At 36.2% G+C, this 25,578-nt stretch overlaps 1 protein-coding gene across 3 annotated transcripts in view; it reads left to right on the top strand.

The window, feature by feature from the left end:
• TRPS1 (transcriptional repressor GATA binding 1) overlaps positions 1 to 25,578 on the top strand; it is a 274,383-nt gene that overhangs the window by 38,746 nt on the left and 210,059 nt on the right. Inside the window, exons 2-4 of one of the 3 annotated variants that reach the window (XM_023728163.1) lie at positions 6,185 to 6,342; positions 9,620 to 10,548; positions 24,355 to 25,484. In XM_023728163.1, the coding sequence (XP_023583931.1) occupies positions 6,306 to 6,342; positions 9,620 to 10,548; positions 24,355 to 25,484 (2,096 nt within the window). In that variant the 5' untranslated portion in view covers positions 6,185 to 6,305. Of the gene's footprint in view, positions 1 to 1,760; positions 6,343 to 9,619; positions 10,549 to 24,354; positions 25,485 to 25,578 lie in introns of those variants that run through there. The other 2 variants (XM_004372960.2, XM_023728164.1) reach the window with 2 other exon arrangements.

The following is a 25,578-nucleotide window of genomic DNA, read 5'->3' as shown; positions in this document are numbered from 1 at the left end:
TTTCAAGTTTACTACCTCTCCAAATTATGAAGGGATTCTGGGTATGCTTTTTCTTTTTCCATATGTAAAACATTTCTCTTCCTAGGAGACTGAAAACAAAAGAGTTTTTTTTTTTTTTTTAACCCATTCTACTGTCAGAAGTTGCTTTCAAGGACAATTTTTTTTAAAAAGAGACATTTTCTTTGAAAAATTTCAATATACTTAACAAAAGAGAAAAATGATCCCAATCTGTATGTGTATAATTTGTTTTTATAAGACAGAAAAATGATCCTAAACTGATTAAATTTAGTAAGCACTAAATACTTCCAAAAAATCCCACTGCCATTGAGTTAATTCTGACTTATAGTGGCCCTGTAGGGTCTCCAAGGCTGTAAATCTCTTCAGAAGCAGATTGCCACATCTTTCTCCCGTGGTGCCGCTGGTGGTTTCAAACCACTGACCTTTCGGTTAACGATCGTTCGCTTTAACCACTGCGCCACCAGGGCTCCTGGGTGCCCTAAATAGGGTGGTATATATACCAAATTTCATATCATTAGCGTATATTCCTTGCAGAATAAACATTTATCAGTGCTGTTTATTAATTTAAATGGATTTTTAAAACTGTATACAAGGCAAAGATTGCTGCCTTCTTGGAATTTATGTATATTGATGCTCTGATCTTATGTCTAAATCCTTTTACTTGCGTGTATTCATTTGCTGGTTCCTGCCCCACAGCGGTTGCTCATCAAGCCATTGGTTCTCAGATGGATGTTGGAATCGACTTGAAAGCAAGTTGTTTGATTTGGGTTCTGTTGTGCTTCAGGGATGAGCACAGTGGTTTGTGAGTTAGTTCCCAGTTTTATGAAGAAGAAATGTTGCCTATGATGGTGCAAATTTACTTCCCTCCCTTTGACTACTTAATATATTTATAGTACATTACCAGTCTAAGTTCTCAGTATGTTTTTACAACATTTGTTTTAATCATGTGTCCAGTTCGGCATTCTTAAAAAATAAAATAAAATAAAACCTAACAAACACTTTGCCTAATATACTCAGCTTATGAGTGCTGTGAAGACCATGAGCATTCTTATGAAATATATTATCTTCATGGCATACATCCATGAGATTTATTATGCTGTTTATGTGCTTAAAATTACCAAAGGATTTGCAGTGATTGATACGGATTGATTATGAGAAGACTGAGAGTTATATTGGGGGATTGAGTTAAAAGTTGAGATTTTCCTTTTTATTGAGTAACAGATTAGGAAACAGGAAAAGCAACATCAATACATAAAAATGACAATCACCAGTTGCCATTGAGTCGATTTCGGCTCATGGCAGCCACACGTGTGTCAGAGTAGAACAGTGCCTCATAGGTAGGGGCGAATTATCCGATAAGCAAGGTAAGCATGGGCTTACTTGTGATTACTTCCTAATCTGTAGTGAACAATTTTCACCACACCACATCAAAGTGAAACTCATGTGAACTTGTTCACTACAGGTTAGGAAGTAAGCGCTACTAAGCCCATGCTTACCTTGCTCACGGAGTCATCTGCCCCATCAGGGATTGTAAATTTGAAAACAAGCTTTGAGTCTGTACGAATGTGCTGTGGGGTTGGGAGACAGACAGATGACAGCCATACTTTGAAGCAGAATCTTTGATGTGGTGAAAAAAATGTGAAGTTGTTTACTATAGATTAGTAAATAAGCACAAGTAAGCCCATGCTTAGCTTACTTATTGGATAATCTGCCCCTGTCCGTAGGATTTTCAGTGACTGGTTTTTTGGAAGTATATCGCCAGACCTTTCTTCTGAGGTGCCTCTGGATAGACTCGAACTGCCAACCTTTTGGTTAGCAGCCTAGAGTGTTAACTGTTTGTACTATCCAGGGACTCCCTTTAATGTACAAAGATGTTTTTCAGCAAATGCTGGGAAGAAAATCAAAAGCATTCCTGCAAAGCACAGCACTGGTGACTATTTTTGTTATCAGTGGAAACCTAATTAACATACAAATAAAATGTCAATTCACATGATAACCATCAAGATAAATAGATGCATTTATACTTTTCCATGAGCTACTCTTTTTGAACTTAAGTGCTATGTTTGGCTCTTTGCCCAGGGATCAGTTGAAATACTCTGCATTTAACAGTGAAGTTGAGCCTGGCCCATGTGCAAATGCAAAGTCAGATGGGCTTGTTTGAATCAACAGTTGTCACTGTAGATTATTTTAATTTTTTTCCTGTGAGTGGAAAACAAAAGGAAAACCTACATATATGTGGGGGAAACGAATGGTAATGTTTCTTAATTTGCTTAGTAAAATTGTGATCTTATTCAAATCAGTTTTTAATACATTTGCCTCTCACCTGTTATGAAAGGAAAAATAATCAATTTTTCTTTCCTTTTGGTAATCTGTGATGTATATTTGTTCTATTTTAGTTATCCCATTTAGTGAAAATAGGTGCATATTTTTTCAGATACATTCTACTCTTTCATTTAGACTTCTTAGCATAAAGTCATTAAAAACAAAAAAGCAGTTTCGTAAGTTTCTTATAAAAATAAAATAGTTAATAGAGGCTTTTCTCTAACATACATACGAATATATGCAGACTATTTTGGTTAATATGGCATTATTACTTTCCAAACTGTCTGCTTTTACCTAGACTAGTACATTTGAAATGAGATATTTAAAATATGGCGAGCATAGCATGATGAAGTAAAAGCCTTATAAAATGTATTTGGGCCAGCATCGAAACTCTTTGTAATAGGATATCTAAATAGTGTGTGTTTTATCTCAGAGAGAGGCTTGGGTTAACTTAGAGGTTAGTCCCAGTGTCCAGATGACTATTAATGGGCTTCGTGCTCTGAAGCATATGCTAATAGAAGTGATCATTTCGGATTAATTTGATATGAATTAATAAGAGATTTATTTGATGGGAGTTGTTTGAAGGTGATGACATTTAAATCTCAACAGGATTTAAGATGTCCAAAATACCTTTAAAGATTCAGGAACAATCAATTTAGAGAGTAAATTAAATAGAAACGGATAGCAAAGAACAGGATCTGACGCTGGGTTTATGAAGTTTGAAGCAGTTTACAAAAAAAGCAATCTACCATTGAAGTATTGCCCTGAAATCTGAAGAAATAGAAAACATTTAAACTCCTTCAGTAATTCTTGGGTTTGTGAATTGGATAAACAGTGTTTCCTTGCATTTTATAGTTCACTTAAGCAATCTGATTTTGATCTGTATATATAGAGTAGAGAGGATTCAAGTGATTTTTATTTTCTCCTAAACCTATGAGCAAACACATATGTTCTTAAAAAACGGAACTTTATATGTTGTTCATATGGAAGCTATCCAGTTTGCTCTATAGGCCCAAGACTTGACCTTCCTTTTATTTTGCTATCACTTGCTTAATTCTTTAAATTCTTTGTGGGGGACTTTGATCAAAAGAAACAATTTGCTATACCTTTTTTCTTTCTTTAATTTTTTTTAAATAAAAGCTACATGAAATGTGTAATTAATAACTCAGTACTCCTAGGCCAGGAATATAAACAAGAATGGGAAAAAACAAAAGAGAAGACCGTCATGACTTTTCTTTTTGTGCTAAGCTTTGATTTCAAACACTTCAAAGTTTTATTATCTGAAAAAACAGTGAGAAAAAGTCATCTGGGATTATATATTGTGAAAATAAGAACTGCTCCTTATAATAAAAATCATACTCAGCAGGATTTGAGACTAAGGTCAAATTATACAATCTTGCCACCCCCCCCCATTTTTTACAGCCTTGTTCAGAATATATATATGGTGTATGTATATGTATGTGTGTATATAGATATGTATATCAAAGACACCCATACCCACACACACATGTTTATTTCTTATACATACAAGTTTTTTTTTTTTTGAGAAAGAGGACTTCCTTATAATTTTTCTTTGCTTTTTAAATATGTCTTTCCTCTCCCTTCAAGTTAGTGACAAACGATAAAAGTAAAGTCATCTTGCTTGATGTGTTTGGCACATAATTGCTGGCAAATATACGTTTAATGAATGAATGAATATTGGGAATATGAAAAACTGAGTGAACGGTAGGCATCAGTGATTTAGGCCATCCTTACTTGTTAATGGTTTAATATTGATAGTCTTTCAATGAAATTGGATAAAGGTTTTCCAAGGGAAAGCTAAAGTGCCTAAACCATTAACCAGAACCATCGTAGGGTCACAGAGGCGGGAGTAGTTTAGAAATCATTTTTTCTAGTTCTCTCATTGTACCAATGAGGACAGAGGCCCAGGCAAGTGAAAGGACTTGCTCTTGATCACATCGACGTGAGGTTTGAATCAGATCCAGAACCTGAGACTCAAGATTGCTTAATTCCTCTTTAGATTTTCTTCTTAGGTAAACTTCTGGTTCTTTACTTTGTAGTTCAGATACTAAAAGAGCATAGAATTTAGATCCCTTACCTTCAGGGAATTTCTCAGCTAAAGAAAGTAAATCCTAGTTCTCATCTGCATTGAATGGATGTGATATGAGCTCTCTTTTTAAATTACTGTGATAGCTGATGATGGTTGAATAATTCATTTGATTATCTTATTGCAAGGTTATTCGGAGTGATATATGTAAATGTAATTAATTGATTATTTATAAATACGAAATGAAACTAAATCCTTAAGTAGTTAATTCATAATATCTAGGTAGTATTAGAAAAATCAGATCCCTTTTGCCATGAAAATGCTATCATGACAACATAAGTCACCATCTTTTACAGAAGATTTAAAATATATGTATATTTAAGGCTTTTAATGAGTAAAATAACATAGTTAACGGAATTAACCTCTAAGCTGATTATTTCCATTACATAAATCTTCAACATGATACTGTAACACAGAAGTACAGTAGTACACTATCCTATTACTTTTTACAGCAATAAACTTTCCTCTAAGAGAGCAAAGATAGCTTTTAGATTTAACTTTAATTAAGAAGGAAATCTGGTTAATTAAGAGTAGAAATATATGATTTTTGCAGATGGAATGTCTTACATCCCACTAATGAAAATTAATGCGTATAGAGCATTTTTGGGAGGCTAAATATATTTTAACCTGCTTTCATATCTTGGCAGATAAAATGCGTTCACATTACATGGGCTGTTTAAGGAATATACACGTATTTATGTGTATGGAAAAGGAGTTCCGGTGTCGCAGTGGTTAATAGCTTGGCTGCTAACCACCAGCCACTTCTTGGAAACCCTATGGGACAGTTCTATTCTGTCCTGTGGGGCCGCTATGAATTGGAATAGACTTGATGGAAATGGGCTGTATACGTGGAAGATGATGTGAAAGTGGGAATGCTCACTCAATTTTGTATCTCACAACTAGAGGACTGAGACAGAGATCAGCAGTTTTAAGCTTATAGCCCTCATTTGGATTCCCTGGGTGGCAAAGGGTTAAAAGCTTTCAGATGCTAACCAGAAGGTTGGCTGGTTGTCCACACAGAGCAGCCTGGGAAGAAAGGCCTGGCGATTGACTTCTGGGGGTGAGGGAAATCAGCCGTTGAAAACCCTATAAAGCACAGTTCTGTGGTGACACATGGGGTCACTATGCGACGGAATTGACTCCTAAGCAGCTGACGTTTGTTTGGTGTTCATTTAGATTCTTTCTTCAGTTCACTGTTAGTTCCATTATCCAAAATAGTTGCCTATAGTGGACCTACTTTAACTGGCATTTGAACTTTTTTTTTAGTAGTTTGTGTGAGGGACATTGCTATGTAGCAAAAAGATGAAGTTTAAAACAGAATTGCCAAACTGATGACTAAGACTTCTTGATGTGATGATATATTTTAAAATTTCCCTATGAAAGTCATTACTGATGTTCATTAATTAAGATCTTTTTCACCCCCACCTTCCAGTTTAGGTAAGTATTGTAGTCATTAGGGCTGAGAGACTTTAAAGGTAAATAATTTCACCAACACCACAGTCTGTCATCAAAATGATTCCTTCTCCTGCAATCTTTTATATCACGTTCCTCTTTCTGCTACTTCATTAAAACTCAGGGGAGGGAGAGGCTCTTGCTTAAGGTCTGCTCATGGTTTTATCAGGTATCTTTTAAAGCAGCTCATGGTGCTAGCATACTAATGTATTTTAGGTGTGATACATTAAAGTATGTTTACATCATTTAGGAAGGAAATATTTTTTTTTTTGCTTTGTTTTGCAGATGTACAGATCAGCTCTCAAAATGTCTTCTGTGTCTTCCGAGCGTCTTCTAAGACAATTGCGTTAGCCTCCTGCTAGTTGACTAAAAGAATTAATAATTGTAAAAAGCACTCTAAAGCCACATGCCTTATGAAGTCAATGCTGGGTATGATTTTACAAGTATGTGATCCATTTTTTCAAGTGAAAATGTTAACTGGAAAAGTTCTTGGCACACAGTAAAACATAGTGCAATCTGTTATTTGTCTCAGAGATAATAACTTGAGGGTGGCTATAGTCTTATGGCATCTAACTTATGCCTTGCTAGGGGAGTTTCTTCCACTTAGAAGTATTGCGAATGTGCTTATATTTACATAATATGTCACTCTGAAAAATTATGGTGATATAATTCTAGTAAAAAAATTATTTTTTCTATAACTACTTCAAAGTATAGTCAACTAAATTAACCACAGTGGTTTTTTTTTTTTAATAAAGCAACTAAAAAGAAATCCCTTACCCCCCCAACAAAAAATAAAACCCAAATGACCTTTCTGATGCTTCTTTGAAGTTTTAGGAGTTTAGCATTCTTTGCAGTGTATATTATTAAGGGCTCTATTCAGCATAAGGAGTCCGTGACTCATGGATTCTAAACGTCTGTCTTTGGGTGGAAGAAGGAACTGAAATTTGGAAAGATGATAATTTAATTATATCAAATTTTCTTTCAGGAATTAAACATGCTGATTGAGTAGTTATTAAACTATGACCCATTACATCTCTTGAGGATAACAATAAATCGGCAAGATATAAACTTTTCTTTGTTCTGAAGACTAACTTACTGATTCTCATACCCATTTTTAAAGTATTTTATCTTAGTCCCCTTACTGTTGGCAGTGTTGCCATTTTTGTAATACCATAGATGTAGATTAATATATGGCCATAACTGTTTTTCTTTCCATTTGGATGGAAGGATAATTTTAATGAATTGGATTATTTATTCCTTGTTTATTCATTGGGTCCACCATTTCGTATAGGATTTTTATAATTTTTGTGTAACCTTATTCATTTGGTGAATTATTGTTAGGTTTTATACATTAAGGAGAAAATGATAAAATAGAAATGATTCAGCATTGTAACTGATAGTTATTCAGCGTTTGTCCAAAGAAAGATTATACTGCAATAGTTACTAAAGATATTATGTGAAATGGGAAAAAAAAAAAAACCCAGGAAATTCTGGAGGGAAAGGCTGAACTGCTGTACCAGAACTTCACATTTTTATATGTATAAATATCTGTTACTCTGTAAAGTAGAAAACCTTTTTCTGTAGGACAAATTAAAACAGTATATTTTTTACTGAAACTCTTATATTTTAAGCCACAACCAACTCCTTAAGCTTCCCCTTTTTTCTTTCTTTTTTAATTTTCCCTTTAAGTGTCAATAAAATTGCTCTCCAGGCTTCCACATGTTGTTACAAGTTCCTAAGGTTACTTTAGTCACTTTTGAAAGTGAGAGAGACATCTACTAAAAAGTTAACATCAACAGATAAGACATTGAAATGCAAATATTAAAGAAGAAAATTAGTTAACCGTTTTTTTTTTTTTCCAATGATGGTTACCTAACTTAGTTACTTTTAAGGCTTAATTCATATTACCTCATGGGTCACTGAAACCTCAGTCTTATAAATGTATATGTTTTTGTTGCTGTTTCAAGAGCGAAATTCTATGGATATATGGTTAATAATATCTGTGTGAAAGAAGGAGCAGTGTACTTTCTTAAAGGCAGCTGTACAGTATTTTTGACATTATTCAACCAATGAGAATTTTCACCTTGTAAATGATCCTTTATACTCTGGAGTGTTTTTCTTTGGTCGGTGATTCACATTATAAAAATTTTGCTTGACTGGCTTTTCAGAAGCAAAGGTACACCCATAGATCCAGAGCCAGCGTGGTTCCTCAGGACTTGTGAGAAATTATAGATGAAAACGACTAAAACATGTTATTAATTTGGATTTTCTCAGGACATTTTGGCTAATCGTGGTGTAACTAACTCTGTTAAATCTGTCCCACGGCAGAGTCGGCTAGTAAAGAAGGCTTATTTTATTAGTCAGTCACAGGTGGATGTTTCCAGGAGACATTTGGGGCGATGACTTATACAGCACAGGACAGTATTTCACCTGGGTGATTAAGGAACAAAGGCCATGAAACCCAGTCCCAAGGAGCCTTTGCTAATACATCCTTTTATCGACATGACACAAATTGTTTCTTATCGCTTTATCTTTAGAGTTCTGACTCATTACACTCCAGTAGAGAAATTTGTCACTGAGTTCTTATTTTGACCCTAGTCACTGTCACTGAGGCTACTAACCTGAAAGGCATAGTTGAGCTGGCATGTAAAGGTGAATCATAGGAAATTGCCAATATTTTACCATTTTGAATTACAAAAATGACAATGTCATATGATATGACAATAATATTTTTCTTTAGTGAACTTACAGTGTGTTCCATTGGTGGAGGTGGTACTCTTCACCAGACTTGTCTGGAAGTTCAAGACTTAGTTTCCCCCTCATGCTGGATGACAGAGTTCGAGTAAAACCCGACCTGGCCACTATGATGCGTACTAGGTCCTCCTGACTTTCAGTCGCGCTTCGAAGGTGGCTTAAAGAAATTTGTCAACAGGGCAGAGATGTCACCTTGTTATCCTCCATTTCCTGAAGGAAATGGGGCCGTTTTCATTCTGTTTGTAACAAGCCGTTTCGGTCTTTTGGCTATGAGAATATTTTGGTTGAAACTGTATTTATATTCTGGTTGCACATTGTAAAAATATTGAGTTCTAGCTTTTATTGTTTATATATGCATATATAATATTTGTGCATACTGGAAACCCTGGTGGCGTAGTGGTTAAGTGCTACGGCTGTTAACCAAAAAGGTCAGCAGTTTGAATCCACCAGGCGCTCCTTGGAAACTCTGTGGGGCAGTTCTACTCTATCCTATAGGGTTGCTATGAGTCGGAATCGACTCGATGGCAGCGGGATCGGTTTTTTGGGGGGGTACATATTATATATAACATGTATATAAATATATAAGCATATGAGCATATGTATACGTATATATGTGTGTGACTATAACTGAAGAAAGAAATTTGGCAAAAAATATAATTTGACAGGAAAGAAAAACTAGTAGCTAACAGGAAGGATGGAGCTAGTAAGAATCAGTATTCCTAAAGCCGTTTTGAAATAAGAATGAGGCACTCTTTGTGACAAAAATAATTCTAAATAATTCAAAAATAATTCTAAATGTAAGTTGTTTGCTTTAGTCTCAGTTTTTTGCAGCATCTAAAATGGATTTTTTCCTAGAGGGAGTATTTTATTACACACATTAATAGAATGAATAAAATATTCTAGGTTAGATTACATGTCTTTAATTTTCAAATAACCTGTATCTGCCTTTTGCTTGTATTTGTACAGATATGGTTCGGAAAAAGAACCCCCCTCTGAGAAACATTGCTAGTGAAGGCGAGGGCCAGACCCTGGAGCCTATAGGTACTGAAAACAAGGTATCTGGAAAGAACAAAGAATTTTCTGCAGATCAGATGTCAGAAAATACGGATCAGAGTGATGCTGCAGAACTGAATAATAAGGAGGAACAGAGCTTGCATGTCCAAGATCCATCTTCTAGCAGTAAGAAGGATTTAAAAAGCTCAGTCCTGAGTGAGAAGGCTGGCTTCAATTATGAAAGCCCCAGTAAGGGAGGAAACCTTCCCTCCTTTCCACATGATGAGGTGACAGACAGAAATATGTTGGCTTTCTCATCTCCAGCTGCTGGGGAAGTCTGTGAGCCCTTGAAATCTCCTCAGAGAGCAGAGGCAGATGACCCTCAAGATATGGCCTGCACCCCATCAGGGGATTCTTTGGAGACAAAAGAAGATCATAAGATGTCACCAAAGGCTACAGAGGAAACAGGGCAAACGCCGAGTGGTCAAGCCAATTGTAAAGGCTCAAGCCCAGTTTCGGTGGCCTCAAAAAACCCACAAGTGCCTTCAGATGGGGGTGTAAGACTGAATAAATCCAAAACTGACTTACTGGTGAATGACAACCCAGACCTGGCACCTCTGTCTCCAGAGCTTCAGGACTTTAAATGCAATATCTGTGGATATGGTTACTATGGCAACGACCCCACAGATCTGATTAAGCACTTCCGAAAGTATCACTTAGGACTGCATAACCGCACCAGGCAGGATGCTGAACTGGACAGCAAAATATTAGCCCTTCATAACATGGTGCAGTTCAGCCATTCCAAAGACTTCCAGAAGGTCAACCGTTCTGTGCTTTCTGGTGTGCTGCAGGACATCAATTCTTCAAGGCCTGTTTTACTAAATGGGACCTATGATGTACAGGTTTGTGCTTTGTATTGTGATCTCTTTGTATAGAGAAAGATACTAGTAATGAAATGTGAATTCATTTGTGTGTTAAAACTGAGCACCCATTTTCAGAAGAGTAGCCTGCTAGAGCCAGGGGAAGGGATGGACACATTCCATATCAATTTCATTTAAATGTGTTTTTGGAGTTGCTTTAACCTGTCATCATGGGAAACAGTCCCAACATTTCTATTAGGTTGGGAGAAAGTCTTTCGTGGAATTAGTTATGCTTCATATTTCTGGATGTGTTTCATGGCAATTTAATGTTTTCACAGTCTTCCAAATATGGCACTGATCTTTATGGTTCTCATGATAATAATGCATGCCTTGTTTTAATTTTAGATTATAAGGCTTTTTCTTCAGTGAGGGTCTTTCCTGTGTCTTGGATTAGGTTTTGATTTTATACTCAGCTGGACATCAAATTGGACTAGATTTGGGTCACGCTGAAGGTTGAAGAAATATACTTCTGAAAACACAAACTAATTGCAAATGGAAATTTGGAAATAGAATTGTATATTGATTAAAAACAAGACAGTGTGATTTTAAGTACTAGGGACATAAGAATGACCTTGATGCAGGCTAATAAAATATTCCTTTTGGCATTTCAGGAAAATGGTAATAATTTATTAAAGCCTTTAGTAATAATTTAGATTTATATTTTTATTAAAACTAACATACCTTTTTGATCTACTTTTCTATCTTTAGTTCACAGCATATGTGAAACAAACAAACAAAAAAAAAACCAACCTGTTACTATTTCAAATAGAATGAAAAGTGGAATTGAGTCTAAAGAAATATATTCGTTTAATTTTAGTAATTTTAGTATAGTTGAAACGCATGACCATCTTGAGAAGGTGTGTTACTTTCTGTCACAGCCTATATTTTATTGTATTATTAGGCCAGAGGGATTTCAAAACATATTAAGCTTGATATTAACCTTCTTTAGGAAAGTTTAGAAGAAGTATCTGAGAACTCATGAAACCACATCACACTTATTTGGCCTCCTAAATCTCTTAAAATATCAGTCATTTTTATCAAATCGACCGCACAGCACATTCGCCTCAGCCCTCTACTGACCGAGTACCAATAAAGAAATACAGGCAAAGGAGTTGTCAGTAACAGATAGTGAACATATTTTTGCAGTACTTTTAGGGAAAATCAGAAGAGAAATTTCCGAGTCCTTTAAATGTCAGAATGCCAGTCTTCCCACTTTGAGGGAGATACAAAGAAGAACCCTTAAAAAGCCAGTCTCATCTTTGCAAAGCTCTCTAAAAATTCCCTCTTATTTTGTGAATTGCCACAAATAGAATTATTTCCGTGGAGCACCAAATTAAGCCAGCGTACTTATTATGCATGAAAGCTACATGCTCTGAACTTCTGTCTTATTAAAGATCATTTCACTGTCTAATGTCAGATACACTCTGCTGTCAAACTGTGATCGGAAAGCAAATATGTGTTTTAGATAAAAGGGTTAGAAGTGAATAATGTCAGTCTGTGAAACGGTGTTTTATAATTAGCAAGAAATATGATGTTAATACCTGGTTTTCCGGCAGTAGTTTCAGTTTGCTCACTCTGGGGACAACATCTGAGGGAAGCTGAGCTAAGCTGTCAGGAAGGCTCTAAAACGAAGATTATTGAGGCCTATATTTTGGAAGAATTCAGATTTTTAAACACACTTCCATTTCCCCTAAACAGTTATTTGTTAGGTTCTTAGTTATTTATAGTAAAGTTTATGTTTGGGTAGAACGAGCTAGACACTTTTCCTGGGCAGTGATTTTAGAAATAAAACAGATGTGTGAGCTATCTGAGTTTGAACTAATAGAACTAGAAATAAAACAGCCGAATCCTAGACTATGCTGTCTACTACATCCTCGCAGCCGCACACCGTAAAGAAGACAAAAGATGGTAGGAAGCAGTATGTGGAAAGATAATCTTGTTAAGATCAATTTTTTTTCGTGAAGAAATACTATTGCTAAAAATAGAAAAAAGTAATCTGTGGAAAAAGTGGGTGATTATTTCAAAGAAATGATTGGGTTTAGAAACAAGTCTTAACAGAGTTAATTTTCTTCACTTTATGAAGGGAACATTGACTAGACTTTTGGGCCAAATGCTAATCTCAGACATTTTGTGCATACACCAGATGTTGATGCAGAAACATGTCTGAAGATAAGTAACATATTAATATTTTTATGCTGAAATAAATATTGAACAGCTTCTCTGTATGCATAAACTGAATAAAAGGACATCTGAAATTCCCCTTTTTACCCACATGCTTGTGTTGCTGAAATGCCATTTGAGTGGTTCTTTCCTTGGCACTTGAACTGTGGAGACTAAAAGCTGTGGGATATAAAATGCTGACTATAGAATTTCTTTAATGCAGTTTTGTCAGAAATTTATAGTGAGCTAATGGCTTGTGTGAATTCTGATAAAAAGATGTTGGTAAATACGAGTAATACAGGCAAATAATCATTCAATTTCAGGAATTTATATAAATCTATAATTTAAACTAATTGAAGTAATAGATGAGTGATTCATTAATATTCTTCAATTAAACTGGTCCTCCCACCCCCCTTTAGGACAGTTGGTGGTTAATGATAGATTTATGACATTTTAGGCCAAGAAAAAAGGAACAGAAGCCAGAGTAGAGGATTTAAAGAACTCTGTGGCTTTGATCTATATTTTGGTTTGACATGGATGGTTTTAAGTAATTTGAACACACTTGACTGCAAATGTGAGATATATAGTTGGGGAAGAGAAATAATTTAAACAGATTCTAAGATTTTCAGTTCTGAGTTCAAATTATTGTCAACTCTTTGACACATATTTGGGGAAGTAATTGAAACTTAGACATGCTTGAATTGACAATATCCACTTCTATGTAAATTAGATTACAATTAATTGAATCAAAATTAATTTTGATCAGAAATGTTATCAAACAGCTTTTGCCTGCGTGTGTGTGTATGTGTTTGTGTGTGTGTATGCTGCATAGTAAATAGAGCCTCCAGTAGGATAATGGAGATGGCTTTTAAGCCATAAAATCAAGAGGGTTCTTTCTAAGTCTATGGAATTCATAATATTCTCCCCCACACACCTTGATGTAGCATGCTCAACCCTGAAATCAGAAAACAGTCTTGTCTTTACTAAGAAAAACAAGAAAAGATATAATGGCTAGCTCAGAGTTGATTGACTTGACCAGGATCTTAGTTTTTAATTTTTGTTTGTTTCCCGTGTGTTTTATTAAATATTATGCTTAAAATTAAAAAAAAAAATGGATGTGGTATGTTTGGTAAGCCCTTCATGTAATTTTTACTACCTATGTTTTGCCTTTGAGGCTCACATATAGACCAATAATAGGACAAGAGGTTGAGTTCTTCAGAAAGTAATTACAGCTTCTTTCTTTTAAATCTGTTTTATTATGCTTATATTTAAACCATCAGTGAATGGAGACCTGCATTGTTCAGTATGAACTTTGCTGTTTCATTAGGGCTTAATGTGCTGTGCATTAGGGCCTTGCGTCATCTTTATGGGGGAGCTCTTAGCCCTCAGATCAGGTTGTAAAAGTAGGAGTCCTGTCAAGTTGTGCTTCCCACGGGAAAGTGTTTAAGCCATCCATGTTTATAAATGCTCACAATGTATATATTGCCCTTTCATATTAGTACCGTAAACCTTTCCTGTTATTTTGCATTATTCAGGACTCCAAGAAGATAGCTATTGGATTCCATCTGTTAAATTCATTTAGTCCCTTAATAAAATTCTAACGTTAAGAGAAAAATTTCACCATTAACTTACCACTAACTGTCTTATATTTAAACTAGGAGAGCTACGTTTCTGTTTTGTAAATATTTTTATCAGAGTTGCCCAGTGTGTCATGTTAGAAGCAGGAAGAACAGATTTTGGAGATAGGAAGTCATATTTTGTGTTTGTATTTCCAGCATATTTAATTGTATCAGCTTTATTAACATATACCAGTGCATTCATTTGAAAAGGGGATTAGAGTTTGGTCTGAAAACAAAACAAAAAACTCAGGGAACATTAATCTCATTGTGGTCTATTTTGACTTTTCTTGAATTTTACTTCCAAATATTTATTTTTTGCCTTGGAGTTTCCTTTGATCTGGAATAGGAGGGAAGTTGTAGATCTTAGCAGGTTCTGTTTCTTTGTTTTTCTGAGTTGAGGACGATCGCATTTTAGAAAAACTGGTGAATGAGACTTTAATCAATTCAGACTGTATGGTAGAGACTGTTTGGCATATGAACCCATACATATATTCAGGACTGTGTGTCTTTAACAAGTAATAAAGTGTGCAAAATAAAACATATGCTTACCCTAAGGCCATAAAGCAAAGTAAAGTTCTGGCATTTTCCAGGTCATTTTCATCAGTGTAGATGGCTGAGCTGGACAGTGTAGCCACCCGAATAGAGTAGTTTGACCATGTTCATGAATGCCTTTACCTGCATGACAGTTAAATCTCCATTAGACTTTGTTACGTGAGGGTCGGCAAGAAAAATATCAGTCCCTTTTTGATTTTCTGTTTATTTACCATCGTTTAAAGAACACAGGTACCACTGTTTTGAATATCTACATTTCTTTACAGGCTGAGTGTTTAGAAGAAGAAATCATGATTATCAGTGCGTCCAATCAAATTTAGCGTTATTCAATTCTTAATAAAAGTTTTATCTGTCAGGTAGTTGCTCTGCTGATCATACCAAGGCAGCAGATTATACTGTGCTTTTTTTTTTATTTTTTTTATTTCTTATGCTATTGTAATCACAGCATACACACATGTGTTGAAAGTACAAGTATGTAAGTAGTGCCCCTACTCCAGGGAAGTTTGCAGACAGAGTAGTTCCCTTTCATTTTCTTATTTCTTTCATGGAGTCTAGTTATGAGAATCATAGATCTCTTGAATCTTTCTAGTATTATTCTAAAACTTGAAGTGTTATGCATTCCCAGAATATCAGAAAAATTCTTGTTTACTTTTAATTGAAAGTCAGATGTGAAGTTTATTTTGCTGTATTCTAATTTGATCTTTATACTCCTTTCATCTGTTAGTTTGCATAATCAAAATTGCACATCTCTTCTATTTTTTTTCCAATTTTGGATTCACTTCTAACAATAGCTAACATTTACTAAGCGTTTCTTATGAGTATATGTGGATCTAAGTTCTTTACATGTATTAATCAGTCCTCATAAAACCCTTGAAGTAGACACTATCACTATGCCCATTTTCAAAAACACAAGGACACTGAAGCATATAGGGATTAAAAATAACCTGCCCAAGATCACAGAGTTGAGTAACAGGAGGAACTGAGATGTAAACCAAGGTAGGTAGGCTAAAGAAGCCTGTCTTCACAACCCCTATGATACACGGCCTCACCAAATATAAGACCGAGTTTACTGCAAATAGAAAAGTAATAGAAGATAGGCCAGTTGCATGTAAGGGAGAAGATATAAGACTGATAAACCTGGACTGCTTGATGCATACTAAGTGAATCACATTGACTTGGAGGACTTCATTGGTTTCTTTGAGATTGTCTATTATCTATTTCATAGTGTAATGCTACTTCGTTTGAATTTACTGGGATTATAATTGAAATCACTGAAAGGCCAACTAATTTTGCTGATATGTCATTAAAAAAAATTGTGATTCAATCATGATTGAGTTAAGGGGTGAATTCCAATTCAATCAAGTAGGGATGCAGTGTTTTCTCCCCAAATTAAGGGACTTTCCACCCGTGCATTAGATTTTTCTTCATATTCCACTCATTTAGAGGGCTTTGTTTTAGGAATTTATGATTTATTAAATGATCTGAGAGTTTTCTTCTGCTCGGATAGTTACTAGGCACAATGTAGGATAGTTTTTGTATGAAGATTAAAGGTTGAGGAGATGCACTCAGCTCCCATTTATGTTCTCCAAGGCTGTATAATTAAAGTTTTATCCTCTGCCCACAAGTAAGTGCAGGAATGGGTGTGGAGACAGAACAAATCCTATGGCCTTTAGAGTGTCTAATTTGAGTGCATTGCATACCTCAGCCATGCTTAGAGCTGTCTGTTTTGCTGAATCCTGAAAGTGAGCAGTGTGGGTCCAGTGAGGAGTTTGAGGAATTCAGAAGTAGCCTACTTGTGTAGCATTTCTCCTTTAATATGTAGATGAACCATTGATGTAAGATTAAAGAACACCTGAATTCTTTCATGTGTCCGGTAACATATTTGGGAATCTTACAATAAACGATGGTTTGCTCTAAGACCTGTTTTTCCAGCTGATGGGTATCTCCACCTTGATAGTCCACTGACATCTCAAAGTCAACATCTGTAAAGCTGAAGTTTTTAACTCCTTCCCCCAAACAACTATTTTTGCCTACTGTCTTCTCTGCTCGCATATTTAAATCTGTCAGGCTGGAAATCTCAGAGTTAACCTGGATGTCTTTCTAATATTTATCTCTTCCCAAACAGTTGGACAGTTTATCCCACTCTTCCCTCCTTTATGCTTTTACTGCCTCTACCCTTAATATTTACTTAGTAAATTGTTATTGGCGCAGTGGTTAAGCGCTCCGCTCCTTACCAGAGTGTCGGAGGTTCAGACCCACCAGCCGTTCTGTGGGAGAAAGATGTGGCAGTTTGTCTCTGTAAAGATTACAGCCTTGGAAACCCTATAAGGCAATTCTGCTCTGTCCTATAGGATCGCTGTGAGTTGGAATTGACTTGACAGGAACGGGAAATTGTTATTGGTTTCTTTTTGGTTTTTTCTTTTTCCTTCTTTTCTCTTTTGTTCTGTTCCTTTTTCCTTCTCTTCCCGCCTCCCTTTCCTCTCTTCCTTCTCCATTCCTATTTCCTTTCTATTATTTTTTCTCCCTCTTTCCTTCTTCTCCTTTCCTCCCTAATTTTCCTTCCTCTTTGTTCCTCCCTCCTCCTTTCCTTCTTCCCTTCTTTCTTTCCTCAGGTCCCTCCATTTCTTTATTATTTAAATTCTACTTATTGGCGAATCATTCTATATTTATAGAAAGTATAGGTCTACCTTCCATTAATTTGTATAATTAAATAAGGCTCTCCAGTAATACCGTTGAGTCGATTTCGACTCATCGTGACCCTATAGGACAGAGTAGAACTTGCCCCATAGGGTTTCCAAGGAGCAGCTGGTGAATTTGAACTGCCGACCTTTTGGTTAGCAGCTGAGCTCTTAACCGCTGTTAATTTTCCAGATTATCTATCTCTGTGCTTCTGGAAAGAATAATAGTAAGAAAAAGGCTAGTGCATGTATAACATTTACTGCATAGCAGGTACCATTACATAGCAATTCCATTTGAAGTTTGGTAATACCCCAACTCAGCTTTTCCTGAGATCGTTTACACTGTTTCAAGCTCATTTATGTTTTTACTTGTTTTGTTTCCTGCACGTGAAATGCCTTTCCTTGATCATTGCCTTTGAGGCCCATCTCAAATGCCCACTCATCTATCCACAGTTCCGCTGTCACCTCCTTCCAGAAGTCCTTACTGATCTGTCATTCTGGGTGAGGTGCTCTTCCTCTTTGCTGTCTTGGAAGCTGGTACATCTCAGCAAAAGAACAGATTACATTGATGCTGTCGTCTGTTTACTTGTGGGCTTTCTGCACTTGCCTATAGGCCTGTTGGTGTTTGGAGTATGCCAGTTCTCTTTGTACCCCCAGTGCTTGGCACACAGCAGGTGTGCAACAAAGCCCTTCTCCAGTGAAAGAAAGTTTTACATTTTCAGTGATTAGACTCTCTGTTTTCCTACTAAGATACTTTTTAGAACACACATGCAATTTTTACTTATTTCCGTTATGAGCCAATGGCAGCAGTGGGTCGGATGCAGTAGAGGCGTGCTATGGATAATGTACTTAGCTTTCTAATCCACTTGCAGTACATTTTCTGCTTTGTTTTGTATTTCCCCTCAAATTACAGAGACGGACTTTAAGATTTATTAGTATTCTATCAGCCCAAATGCCAGATAACTGTAGAGAAATTAGTTCGTAATTATGCTGAGTAAAAGGAGAAGAGCAGTCCAAGATAGAATATTACTGTAATCCAAAAAGCAGATTATGAATATGTACATAATTAAGAACATGCAGTATTTCTTGAATTTGCTTGTTTCTCCTTATGCTAATTTAAATTTATCCCCCCCTCAATAAAAAAAAAAAAAAGTGGATTGGTTGGCTCTTATAGTTCCAAATGAGAACAGCACTTACTGGAGTTACTATAGTGACACAGGAATAGTCTGTCTGTGTTCTGAGACTGAGATGATTGCCATCTAATTAGATTTGTTATCAGATTTTTCAAGTGTTTTAACAAAAAGTATAACATTGAGGTTCACTATATTCTGGAATGTTTTTTGAAACACTGCATGATGCAGAAACATTCCATATGCAGATTAGGAAATTAATTCTGACTATAGTTATTTTCTTCCAAGATTGATCCTTACAGATTTCTTCAAGTTATTTGAAACTTCAGTATTTCGACAGTGATTTTTAGCAAGTTAGCTTTTTATTTTTCAGATTTTGTTTATTTGACTATCAGCCCCTAACCTCAAGTCCCCTTAAATTAGTACCTTCATAATTGTCTCTGTTGCTATCAATTTTAGTACTTGAAAATGAACCACATCTGAGGAAAAGTTTGTGTTCGGTTCAGACAAAACTTTTTTATTACATTGAAAATAAGTACATGTGCTAAAGTGGCATTTTAAGAGGTCTGAGGGTTTTTTTTCTTAACAAAATATTTTCATTTGACATATTCTTTTAGATATTCTTACTAGTTTTTGCTCCATAGGAGGTAAAAAATAAATTGAGGTTAAAGACCTTGAAAAAGACCCTTTTATATCATTGACCTCTGCATTGAAATGTTTTGTGTAAAGATATATATTAGTAAGTTAGAAACGAAAGCCACGTAAAATACTACATGTGGGGAATAGCTTTTAAAACTATATGAAAATAGAATAAAACCCCATTGTAGGCCTCAGTCAGTGAAAATCAATTTAAAATTTGTTCGTTAGGCCTTACTAGCTGTGTTGGGTGCTTCTCTATTTTTAACTCTGATTCACAAGCAAATGACTCTATAGTCATTTGCTTTGGAGAGAAAGATGGCATTTTGTACTTTTTTGGAAGAAGTCCATGTATGTCAAGCAGAGCCTTTGATACTGGGACCGTGAATTACTATCATTTCCTTATCCCAGGTGACTCAGGGGCATTGGTATGAGATATTTCTGTTCCTGTTCACATCTCACTTAACGAGTTCATTCATTAATTCATTTATTCATTCATTCAACCAAAGGTATGGAGCCCCTGCTTACTTCCAAAGGTTACTATTTCTGCAGTCAAAAAAGGGATATAGAAGGAAGCATTAACTTAGTAACAGCGGAAAAGAACCTTCAGGTTTATAGCTAAGAATACTGGGAGTGACAAGTGTATGTTACTGAGTGACTTTGCCACTTTCTCTTTATTTAGTCTGTCCATCCCATTAACAGGAGGAATTCCAGGTTTATTAAATAATAATCTCATCCATGTAAATAATACTGTAGAGCTTGCTGTCCAGTATGGTAGTCACTAGCTACATGTGGCTATTTTGATTTCAGTTAGGTAGAATTAAATTAATAAAAAATAATAAAAATCTCTTAAATAAAATAAAATTAAGTAAAACAGTCTGCTCCTCAGTTGCACTAGCCCTATTTCAAGGCCTTGTGGCTGCCATATTGGATAGAACAGATTACAGAGCATTTCCATCATTACAGAAAAGTCTGTTGGAGAGCACAGCCCTAGAGTTTGCAGATGATCTTCAGAGACACTCTCTCACTTGATCCTCACAATAATCCTATGAAATGGCAAGGTGTACAATATTACTTATATTCATATAATTGAGGAAGGTTAAATAATGTATCTTTCCCTGGAATTTAACTTAGAGAATTTCCCTTGGAAGCAAATGATGGAAGCACAGGTAAATACAAAAGAGTAAATGACTTATGTATAATTTTGGATCTTAAACTGTAAGTCTCTTGAAGATAGAAATGTGGTCTAGTTTGTTCACTGGTGTATCCCAGTATCTATCACAGAGCCTGGTACAAGCTAAGTCCGCAGTAGTTACTAATTGCATGAATGTATAGATGTCATTTTTGGCCCAAGCAGATTTTGTGGTTTAATATACTTCTTAAAATGTGGATACCCAGATCAAAGAAACTCCTGGATTAATGGGCTATGATTAAAGTTCTGGTTAGCAAAAGAAGAAAGATTGAAAACTATACTGTATTCTGCTTGTGATCTCTTTTTAGTATAGTTACAGCTTGGGGAAGATAAGTTTTTTCTACTCCTTCCTGAATTCAACCATTTGAAAAGTTTGAAATAATTCTCTGAATGCGTAGGCACTGTTTCCTGGCAATAAGTTTCAATAAAATGTTGCTGCAAGCACTTATTGTGCATAACTCTTCTTGCTGTGTGTGCACATGCACTTAACCTAGAAAAGAATTGTTTTAAATTAATGTATGTAGGTCATGAAAATAAAATGAAGATGGTCAGTAGTCATACGCACTGTCTGCTAAAAGAATTGTTTTATTTTACAATGGCATATCAATGATACACATCAATTATGTTTCCTTCTGACTTAAGTGTACATCTGACATTGTAGAAAGTATAAAAATTGACACAAATAAAGCCTTTATATCTTCTTTTTGAAAGAGAAAAGGGATCAAACACTGGGTAATTATGTAAGTATTACCAAGACGAAGTAAATTTACAAAATTCGATTTTATAATATGTAACTCTAATATCAGTTCTTTATAATATATAATACTGATACGATATACTTCTATTTACCAAGAAGGCAAATTGATAACATAGAAGTGTCACAATTGTCATTAAACGAGATCCTTGAGTTTTTGTTTGTTTATGTGGTTTTTGAAAGAGTGTTCAGTAGTATAAAAACGCTCTTCAGCATCACTAAAGTCTGCAGCCACTAAAAGAATCCTAAATAATGGATTTCGATGGTTTTCCATGGGTGAAAAACACAACTTTGAGACACATGGCAACCACCAATTTAAAAGACCTACTGCAGTTTCTATGGTAGCTTAGTTAATCCTAAACAAAATGTTTGCTAGCTCTTTTTTTATAGAAGGGCCTTTCCGATTGTGGTCATTCTTAGTCTGGATTTTCTGACTCTTAAAGTTGTTGTCAGATACTGGAAGAGATGGTGTGATGTTTAGTAATAATTTAAATTCATTTCAACATTTTATGTAGAGGGGTTTCTTAAGATTATGTGCACTTCTCATTCAGCTCTTTTGCTGCGGACACAGAGCATGAGGCTGGATGATTGCAAAACCAAAGAAAAAGTGATGATGTGTCATGGTTTCTCGGGAATCCCTGTTCTGCAAGCAGAAGTTCAAAGCATTTTGTATTTGGGAAGCTTGGCAACCCTGAAGCAATGTGGTAGCTAAAACAAAGCAAATTTGTGTCTCTAGATGTTACACGCTTGCTTGCTTTGCCTGTTAGAGAAGAATGGGATACTTCTGAATTTGCCCCCTTGGATTCAAGTTTAAAGTTCCTGAGTTGGTGGCATCACATTGAAATGTTTTGTTTTGTATATTGAAGTTAATATTTCTTCCTACTTCTGGCCAATTGGGAAATATATGTAGAAATTTTGCAATATTACACATTACATGTCAATGCAAGTTTTAGTTGGTTTGATCACTTCGAGTGTTAAAATGGTGAATAAACTGTGTCCTCCTTGAGTAGTGTAGCTTTGACATCCTCACACCAGTGACTCATTACCAGGACTGATTCCTGAGAGGGTGCCCCCTTTCCTCACTTTCTGGCTAGATGATGCTCAGCTATTGACAGACTGAAATCTATGTGCTTCGTTTGGTGGATATGGCCATGTCTTAGGTGAAACATCATCCTTCAATTAAAGACTGCTGGAGACCTTCATAAATTATTATCTTAATGTGCAGTAAATGTTGAGTTATTTATGTGTTAATACATATTTCCTAGGACTGTGATACTGAAAATAAATTTGGAGGTTTTCCAAATTGATTGAGAAAGCTGTTGACCAGAGAGGTTAAGTAACTTGACTAAGGTCACACCTCTCTTTAAGTGGCAGAATGAAGACTTCAGTCTTAGTCCTGTATGATAGAAATGCAAACATATTTCTCATTGCACCAAAGGAATATTATTTGCATTTCAAGTAGAGCCTTTAAAATGATTTTGAAATGCCTGAGACTTTTCTCATGAAGTGATTTGGATATGAGCAGTGATCACATGTGTCATTTTTGAGCAGCTGTTGAAGAAGGCAGAACATGATTATGCCACTTGCTTAATGTATTACATCTGGTTGCTGGAAAAGTTCAAAAATTCTCTGTTAGTTGGGAGAGGAAATTGCTCCCTCTTTGGAGCATTTCGGTAAAAAACTCTACTTTAAGTCATGAATTTTGGCAGCTCCATGGAGGCATTTAGTCGTGCTGCCTGTTGTGCATACAAGAAAGGAGTCAGGATGTTATACAAAGTGTCCTTTAAAGGTCTTCATAACCCCATGTCTTAGTTTCTTAGTGCTGCTATAACAGAAATACCACAAGTGGGTGGCTTTAACCAAGAAATTTATTGTCTCGAAGTTTAGGAAGCTAGAAGTTCGAATTCAGGGCACTGGCTCTAGCGGAAGGCTTTGTTTCTCTGTCAGCTCTGGGGGAAGGTCCTTGTATCTTTTCAGTGTTGGTTCCTTGGCAATCTTCTTGTGGTGTGTATCTTCCCCTCTATTTGGGCTTCCTTCTCTTGCCTAATCTGCTTTTTGTATCTGAAAGATGATTGGCTTAAAACGCACGCTACACTGATCTGGTCTCGTTAACATAGCAAAGAAAGTCCTGTTCCCAAGTGTGATTACATCTACAGGTGTTGGGATTTAGGATTTATAATACTTATTTTTGGAGGACACAGTTCAATTCATAACAGTCCAATGCTATGTAATTTCATAGTTTGGGGAAAAAAAAGAGCTATGGTGATTTTCATCATGTGAATTATTTTATTTTGGTCTTTGGAAATCCCTGTGACCCACTCACAGGAGGAGTTGGATCCTTTGCCATGAGAAAGAGGCTTAATCAAATGAGGCAGTTGGAGATTGTTTTCTTTTCATTTGTCGTAAAATGGGAAACATTTTAAGCTGTCCACGTTGGTTCTCCTTCATCAGGATTTCCTGCCCACTCCATTTTATTTTTAATTTACTCATGATTGCTAGGGGTTCAGTTATAATCATTTTGAGTGGTCATTTTAACACCTTTATTTTACCCAAAAGATATAATAGCTCATCTCTGCCTGCAGCCTCGTTGCTGTAGGAACTAAACAGAAGATTTCCTTGGAGAATGTCTGCATTGAGTAATCTCTGAGCAACTGATTCTGGTTTTGACAGCAACCCTTAAGCTTTGTGAAAAGAAATCCCACGTGATTTGGATGCTTCCGCAAGAATGAGATTTGAGGGAGGAAATACTAAAACCTACTCCATTGAAAATTGTTTTCTTTTTTTAAGTATGTATTATTAAATCTCTTGAATTAGTTACAGTGCTTTCATTACTTATCTTCATCTGCTACTGTGACCTAAAATGTTTAGTATAATGAGCCTCTCAGAGAGAAGTTACGGAGAAATTGAGGAGTGAATTTATTTTGCTCTGATTATTCAAGTGATTTCATAATAAGTACTATTGTATTTTTTCATGTGGAATACTTGGCAATATCACACGCCCCTTCCCTCTTGGGAATTCATTGAATTAATGATGCGTTTAAAGTAACATGCATCTTTTCTGCACCAGGTCACTTCAGGTGGAACATTCATTGGCATTGGACGGAAAACACCAGATTGCCAAGGAAACACCAAGTACTTCCGCTGTAAATTCTGCAATTTCACTTATATGGGCAACTCATCAACTGAACTAGAACAACACTTTCTTCAGACTCACCCGAACAAAATAAAGGCTTCTCTCCCCTCTTCTGAGGGTGCGAAACCTACAGAGAAAAACTCTAACAAATCTATCCCTGCACTTCGACCCAGTGATTCTGGAGACTTGGGAAAGTGGCAGGACAAGATTACAGTCAAGGCAGGAGATGATACTCCTGTTGGCTACTCAGTGCCCATCAAGCCCCTTGATTCCTCGAGACAAAATGGTACAGATGCTACCAGTTACTACTGGTGTAAATTTTGTAGTTTCAGCTGTGAGTCATCTAGCTCAGTTAAACTGCTAGAACATTATGGCAAACAGCATGGAGGAGCGCAGTCAGGCAGCCTTAATCCAGAATTGAACGATAAGCTTTCCAGGGGCTCTGTCATTAATCAGAATGATCTAGCCAAAAGTTCAGAAGGGGAGCCTGTTTCCAAGGCAGACAAAGGCTCTAGTGGGGCTAAAAAGAAGGACTTCTCCAGCAAGGGAGCAGAAGATAACATGATAACAAGCTACAATTGTCAGTTTTGTGACTTTAGATATTCCAAAAGCCATGGCCCCGATGTTATTGTAGTGGGGCCACTTCTCCGTCATTATCAGCAGCTCCATAACATTCACAAGTGTACCATTAAGCACTGTCCATTCTGTCCCAGAGGCCTTTGCAGCCCAGAAAAGCACCTTGGAGAAATTACTTATCCGTTTGCTTGTAGAAAAAGTAATTGTTCCCACTGTGCACTCTTGCTTTTGCACTTGTCTCCTGGGGCGGCCGGAAGCTCGAGAGTCAAACACCAATGCCACCAGTGCTCATTCTCCACCCCTGATGTAGATGTGCTCCTCTTTCATTATGAGAGTGTGCATGAGTCGCAAGCATCCGATGTCAAACAAGAAGCAAATCATCTGCAAGGATCAGATGGGCAGCAGGCTGTCAAGGAAAGCAAAGAACACTCATGTACCAAATGTGATTTTATTACCCAGGTGGAAGACGAGATTTCCCGACACTACAGGTAAGCTATACTGGGGAGGGGGAAGTATCAGAAAATGAAATGAAAGTAGAAGGAATCCAGAGGATTCATCTAATAGTTGTTGAAAGTGATTCGG

This window comes from Trichechus manatus, unplaced genomic scaffold (assembly GCF_000243295.1).
Source record: "Trichechus manatus latirostris isolate Lorelei unplaced genomic scaffold, TriManLat1.0 scaffold00022, whole genome shotgun sequence".
Lineage (NCBI taxonomy): Eukaryota > Metazoa > Chordata > Mammalia > Sirenia > Trichechidae > Trichechus > Trichechus manatus.
This window is presented reverse-complemented; position numbering and strand designations above follow the sequence as displayed.